The sequence below is a fragment of the Ctenocephalides felis genome, unplaced genomic scaffold (assembly GCF_003426905.1).
Source record: "Ctenocephalides felis isolate EL2017-DRISC unplaced genomic scaffold, ASM342690v1 CF-g0.4_SCAFFOLD_03570, whole genome shotgun sequence".
Lineage (NCBI taxonomy): Eukaryota > Metazoa > Arthropoda > Insecta > Siphonaptera > Pulicidae > Ctenocephalides > Ctenocephalides felis.
In genome coordinates, this window is record NW_020539724.1 from 19,218,101 (window position 1) to 19,225,557 (window position 7,457).

General features: G+C 28.3%; 1 protein-coding gene across 1 annotated transcript in view; it reads right to left on the minus strand.

The window, feature by feature from the left end:
- LOC113383536 overlaps nt 1–7,457 on the minus strand; it is a 43,213-nt gene that overhangs the window by 1,992 nt on the left and 33,764 nt on the right. The window contains exons 4-6 of the mRNA XM_026621795.1: nt 7,378–7,457; nt 3,693–3,944; nt 536–781 (exon numbers count right to left, since the gene is read on the minus strand). Of these exons, the coding sequence (XP_026477580.1) occupies nt 536–781; nt 3,693–3,944; nt 7,378–7,457 (578 nt within the window). The remainder of the gene's footprint in view (nt 1–535; nt 782–3,692; nt 3,945–7,377) is intronic.

The window sequence follows — 7,457 nt, forward strand, 5'->3', positions numbered from 1 at the left end:
CCCAAGGGCTCAAATGGTTCAAAATTGATAAAAAACAATTTTCTGAAAGTTTTAGCTCTTAATATTGTCTTTTAGATAGTGCGCAATTCAATCAAAGTTTTGTATGGAAATAGCATGAAAACATTTTTGAAAAATGGCAGAGGGTCAAATTTTCAATAGAAAGAAACACGAATTTTCACTTTTAATTTATTTGTCGCTAAGTTATACCTAAAAAATTTTTGTTTATTTTCTAAATTTTTTCCATGCTATTTCCATACGAAGTTTGATTGACTTGCGCACTATCTAAAAGTTAATATTAAGAGCTAAAACTTTCAGAGAATTGTTTTTTATCAATTTGGATCCATTTGAAATTCGAAAATGTCCTTATTAAGGACCATCCTTTCAAGCAAATTTTTCAAGCAAATGTTGTTTAATCCATATGATTTTATTGCATCCTTATATACGTGTATAAACAAAATAGTTTTATTTTTAAAATGCATGCTAGTATAATTTTCCTATTATCATCAATCCATTAATAATGTATCAATTATCTTACCCAATGGTCGAGCTGGATGCTTATTCCACAAATACGTTCTCTTTACAGGTGAGAGATAGGAGTCCCTTGCGAAGGATGGTGATCTGCCCCATCTTAGAAAGGGGTCATATGGCTTCCAGGAGGGCACTGCGTCCCACCACCATGGGTCACGGGCAATTGCTGACATTGGCATAAACTTTGAGGGGTTCAGGAGATCGTGCAATGGTGACACGGATCTACCACGAGATGGTGACCAGATTGGACGTCCTGCACGAAAGGTAGGAAGTGATGTTTTGATTATTAATGGTTTGAGAATTGGTTTTATTTGATTTCAACTGAGGAAGAACTTTGAGTTTGTTTGAAAGTTTTTGATTTTTTTTTATATAATTGTTTGAACAGCAATCAGAAGTCTTTTAGGTTCTATAAGCTGTTGGTCAAGACTTATGACTACTTATTTCATGAGAGGCAATCCATCGATTTGCCATTCTCTTATGTGTGGGATAGAAAAAATATTTGAATGGTTTATTATGAACGTAGGTCGTTACATAACTAAGTTATGTTTGAGACAATAATTGAAGTTGAATTTATTTTGATATTGACACCAAAGTATACCAAAGTTAAATTTTGCTTTTTGTACACAAATTTTGTAAATGCACAGATCAACAAATTTAATTATTATTTTTTTCATCAGTTGAACTCAAATAAATGTAAACTACTATTCTAAACTACTATTGTTAATTTCTATAAAGCATTATTTATACAGCTACAACATTTATCGAGTCTTAATAGACTTTTTGGTAAAAATAATACCAAATTTGTGTGTTGTGTTTTGCTGTATGTGTTTATACATGTTTATGTGAAATTATGTACTTCAGAAAATATGATTTTTTAGCACAAATGATTTTTTTTCGTGAATTTGTGACGGAGATTGCGAACGAATTTTTAATATAATGGCGTGCTAAATGCTTAAAATGGGAATGAAATTTGACAAGAAATTTGAATAGCTTTCATAATTTTATGAAAACGGTTTTGTTTAATGCATTTTACAAAACCTAAGTATTTCCAAGTATTAAAACTACTAAATAATCTGGATAATCGAGCCTTTGATGTTACGTATAAAAAAAACTGTTAAAAATTATATTTATGTGTATAAATAGCAACAAGCTAAATTTTTATAAATTTGAATTTCATAGTAAACTGTATTTCTATCTCATCAAGAGTCATCAATCTTGATTTAATATAAATATTTACACTAATACATTAAAAATCAATCATCTACTTAAATCCAAACATAATTAACTATCACAACATCAAAATATTAGTATACACATAAAAATATATACATTTTTACATATCACCGGTATTTACAAGAGATTAAGTTATTCATTCACCTAAACACCAAACAACATCAAATTCTTTATATTTTTATTATATATTTGAATGTTTTCTGAAAGTCAAGAGTCTTAAATCTTGTCTTCATTTATTTCCTTTTTTATTAGGCTAACTACCAAAATTATCATCTATACATATAAAACACAAAATTTACGAAAAATAAATATGTAAACTTACCCAAGCGAACCCAATTTTAAGATGACACGATAATTTTTTAAAACATACACGTTATTTTTTTGAAACCAAAATTCGCACTTTTTCAAGTAATAGTTACTAGATTCTTGCATATATTTTTTCTTAATTTTTATGGAACCTATTGAGTAGAAAAATATCAAACTGAGAAAACAAATTTACTTAGTCGCTGGTCGAAATGAATCAGATCCATACAGCTTGAATTTTTTGCTGGAATTTGATAAAAAAAATAGCAGTATTTCTAAAATTTTGCCTATTAGATCCAAATTCCGTCAATTCTGATATTCCAGATTTCATCCTGTTTTTTTTTTAAATATGAATATATAAAAGGAGATTTTCGAATTTGTAGATTAAACCACCGAAATTAATAATTTGCCAAATTCCCATTATACTATCAACAATATTTCATTCTTATGCAAGAACCTAATTAAAGTGATAGGTATAAATTATTACTGTTAATCATAAATCACCAACCCATCATCAACCTTCTTCATCTATTTCTACTCAATCATAAAAAATACCAAATAACTTCTTTGGATCATAAAATTTCACTCTATGAAAAAATATTAGGGAATACTTGCCTAATAAGGCATTATATATTTGAGTTAATCGATATAGTAAAAATGCTAACTATATGTGAATAACTCTATAAATGACAAATTATTCTAATAGGAATTTAGGTTTCTATGAAAGAAATGAATGAAGTGGACATAGTGTTTGTATTTTTGGTATCCACATGTAGATAGAAAAAAATATAGAAATATACGTGCATCATATGATTTCACACATATGAGTTACATTATTCGATGAAATGAAATTTGAACCGTTGTGAGACAAATTCAAATTCAAAAGTAAATTTTTCTATAGTAAATAAACTGCATTCAACTATTGATGGATGATAATTCAAATGGAATTCAAGGTTTCAATGTAATGAAAGAAATGAGCACGATGTATGTTTTTGCCTTTGGTTTTTGAATACAGATGGATAATTTGAAGAAGGAAGAGTTTAGACTCAAAATCTACTATGGAAAGTGAATCTAATTATATCACAAAAAACTGTGATCTTGGGTGATATCATCGTTTTATCCTGAATAAAGCAATTATCTGAGAAATCTGACTAACCAATTTGTGGTTTGAGATGCCATTGTCAAATTAATAAATATTTAGTATGGTAATATTTTCATATAGCAGAACAATTAATAAAATGTTTAATATTTTCTGGGTCTAAAATCTTGACAGTAATTTCAAAATAAGAATAAGTCAAATTTCCTGAATTACCATTGCTTAAATTTTGTATGTGGTAGTTGACGAAAGTCTTCATCATGCATCATAAATAAATTTTAAATTTTCATAGAATTCCAGTTTTATATCTTCAACAGGAAAACATTCAAATATTATTTAAATTTTGTTATCAACAAATCAAAGAAATTTACATAAAATCTTTTGAAAAATTAGTAAATAACAAGTGTACACGTCGAAAACTCAAGCACTTCAATAGTCATCTCAAAAAACGAACAAAGGGATGCAAAAACTTAACGATCACAAATAAAACTATAACCAAAAAACAAATATCGTAATTCTCTAAATTTCCAACCGTCTAAGTCGTATGCAATTTCGTTTTCCCGCGGCGGCAAAAGTCTAGTCTTGACGGGCGTGGGTGAGACGCCGCGTTCGTACCGACTGCCGCCGAAGACGATGTCGTCCTCATCGGGAGCGAAAAAGTCATCGTCGAAAGGCGAGAAACGCCTTCCCGAATTTGGCGGTAAACTGCCGCCACGCGGTAAACTACCGCCACGGGGTACAGATGAACGATCGCGGCGGGTCGGGGAGCGGCTGCGGCGGCCACCTGGGTGAATCGGTTTTGTAATAGAATAATATTTAGGCTTATGGCGATTAAAAGAATATTTGATTTAGATATATATAATATTAGTTCTTAAAATAAATTTTTGAGGTTATAAGCTAGCTCTTGTAAGGTGACCATACGTCCCGGTTTGCCCGGGACAGTCCCGGATTTCCACCTTGTGTCTCGGGTTTTTGAAAAATCAATATTTGTACCGGATTTTGATCTTTTGTCTCGGATTGCCTCGGTTTTTCAAAAATTAACAGATGAATTAACAAAAATTATGAAAACAAACGAACAAGTGCTAATTTTTTCAAATTATTTCACAAGATTATTATAAGGCTCAAAAGCGCGAAAAACATATAGATCAATATATTAGGTTATCAAATATCTCCCTTCCGCCTTTTTGTATTATAAACCAATATATTATATAGCAAAAAAGCGGAAGGGAGATATTTGACAACCTAATAATTGATAGAAAAGTATTGCTAATGATCGACTAAAAATTTTTATTAAAAGTCCGCAATTCTTATAAAAAAGATTTATGTAAAAAACTGTTATAGCTGCAGTCCCGGATTAGCATAACTAAAAATTGCTGTCCCAGTTTTGACTTTGAAAAATATGGTCACCTTAGCTCTTGTAATACATTTTTGGGGATTATAAGCCGAAGAAGGCGATTAGCATATGGCTTTGAAAATTTGCTTCAAATTAATTAGTTTAAATAGTTTAAATCTGTTATTTGATTTGATCAAAAAAATAATTTTTATAGAGTTTGTTTGGATGTACTTTTGTTTAATTTTTTTTATATACAGTCAACCCGTCCATAACACGGTGCTCTGAAAAGATTTGATATTTCCAGGAGCTGATATTGCGACAGCCCTCTTAACTAGTAACTAGATTTTGTAAAAAGTTTTAATAATAAATAACAGAAGTCTCAATTTTGTAAAAAGTTTTAATAAGTTTTATAGTCTTTTTCAATAACGTTATATAAACATGCCAGTTCATATCAAAAGTTTTAGTAATATCGGAGCTCTTTCACAGCACGTTGTTGATTTTTATAAAAAAACATTCCAGAATTCTGCTGGAATTTGTTGAAAACAATTTTTTAATTTAATTTTGGATATATTTTTGTCATATTGGTATGCAATGTCTTCAATTCACTAAAAATTATTGATATATTTTTTTTATCATATCCTTATATGAACTCTTCAATTCAATAATAAAAATTTAAACTTTTTCTTCGAATTCTTAGATATAAATATAAATATAACAATATATAATTCATCCTGCCTTTTGTATGCACTGGTCTCCATATAACGCGGTACAAATACTTGATACTAATTCTGAATAGTTTTCCTTTCCCTAAATCATGATAAATTGTTTCTATAGAATCCAGAATAAATAAGCCGAGTTTCTATAACGCTTTTTACATATTATACGATAGGCACTCAATGCGTTACAGGAGGGTTAACTGCATATAGAGCTTCCTTCATATTAAATTACTTTTTTAAATACTATTTTTAAAACGTACGAGTATTTTATAACGCTTTTTCCATATTACGCGGTAGGCACTCAATGCGTTATAAGAGGGTTAACTGTATATAAAGCTTCCTTAATATCAAATTATTTTTTCAAATACTGCTATTACTATATTACTGTATGGTACATTTTCGTATTTTTGGAATAAAATCAGATGTTGCGATTTTATTTAATTTAATAAAAAAGATACAATAAATCGAGTAAGAAAAGAAATTTGATAGTATAGATAAAAAAGTAAAAAAAATAATTTGTTTAAGTCATAAATGCTTCATGAGAATAATGTAGTTATACAGTTTAGATATTTTTTGATAACTGGATGTTTTAAAAACTACGACAATTTAGAAAAATAGTTGGGAATTTTAAAAACGTTTTTCTTAATGTTTAAATTTAGTAACACTCTCGGCATTAAATCTATAACGATATTTTATTAGCTATCAGTATGATAGATATTTTACTAATCTTTAACTTTTTAATAATAAGATTATAACAAGTATATATCAATAATGAGATGGAAATTTGTTCCTGCTGAAATGGTTTCATAATTAGTAAATCATTTATGAAAAATGATCTGCGAAGTGAAAATCAAATTTTTAACCAAAAAATTTAATGAAAGTTGAAGATTTGTATGACTAAAAATTTAGATATGGTGAAATGAAAACATAAAGTATCATATTTTGCGATTATTAGTGATGACTTGTGTACTTCTGTTTAAGTGTAAAGAAATAACTTTTTGAAATTGAGAAACTGAAAGTATCAGGCGTCTCCACCGCATTAAGAAGATTTTTCTGATCGTAATTTTTTTTAAACATTTAAATTTAAAGAAATAAATAAAAGTAAATTCCAAAACACTCAAAAATTCGGTTGTGTTCAAAAAATTTATTGAAAAATATATATAATATTATATTTAATTTATATTATTATAATATTATGACATTGATTGTTCTTTAAAACTAAATGTTATGAACTAAATTAATACTAACAAGATTTTGTTTTGCTGTTCTTAACATTGAAGAATTTATCAAATAAATAAATAATGATTAAACACAACACATTAATATATTTTATCATTTTTTTGGATATCATTTTTTGCTTTTTATGTTTTCGGTTAAAAGTACAAAAGCAACATATCTAAGCTTACACTTACTAGAAGAAATATAAATCGTGAGTTTTTCCCCTTTTTTATAGTTTAAACTAAAATTAAATCAATTATGTGTTATAGATTTTTGAATCGTAGAATATTATTGTCTACAATTTTATACTTAAATTATAATAAACACAAAATCTTTATTATATTCAGTATAATCAACCGATGAAAATTAAATTGAAATTAAGGTGGATACGCAAACGCTGATGTATAAATACGCGTTTGAAATTTTATCAAAGTTATATAACACATAATAAAATACCTATTTAAAACGAACACTTTTATGACCCTTTTGAAAAAATATTGTACACAAAATATGACGAGACACGAATTTAATAAAAACATATTTTGTGCACATATTTTTATTCAAAGATTTATTTTGAAGTCATTGTTAATGAGAGTACTTGACAGTGAAGATTTAGCTTATTTATAAAATCTGATGAAACCGGTAAAATGAAATATCGAGAATTGAATAATTTTTTTAATTGGCAAATTCAAACTATGCACTCATATTTTGTATTTAAAGAAAATTCGACATTAAAATTTAGTTAAGAAATTCATAGGAGTGCATTTTCCACAGAATGTCCCATACAAAACCGGCATCACAAAAAAGACATGTAAGACATAACTAACATAAAATACAAATTTTCTATGAGACAATCCCTCATAACTCTCAACTCAATCGTCCCTTATTTTTTTCAATTTTCATCATTTGTCCACAAAAAGATCCATCGTTTAGAACAAAGGCAATCTTACCGAATGGTGGCTTGTTGTCGGGTTCGTATTCTAAGCCCTTCAATGATTCGGGGGCGTTCTTTCCAGTGGAGGTGACTCCA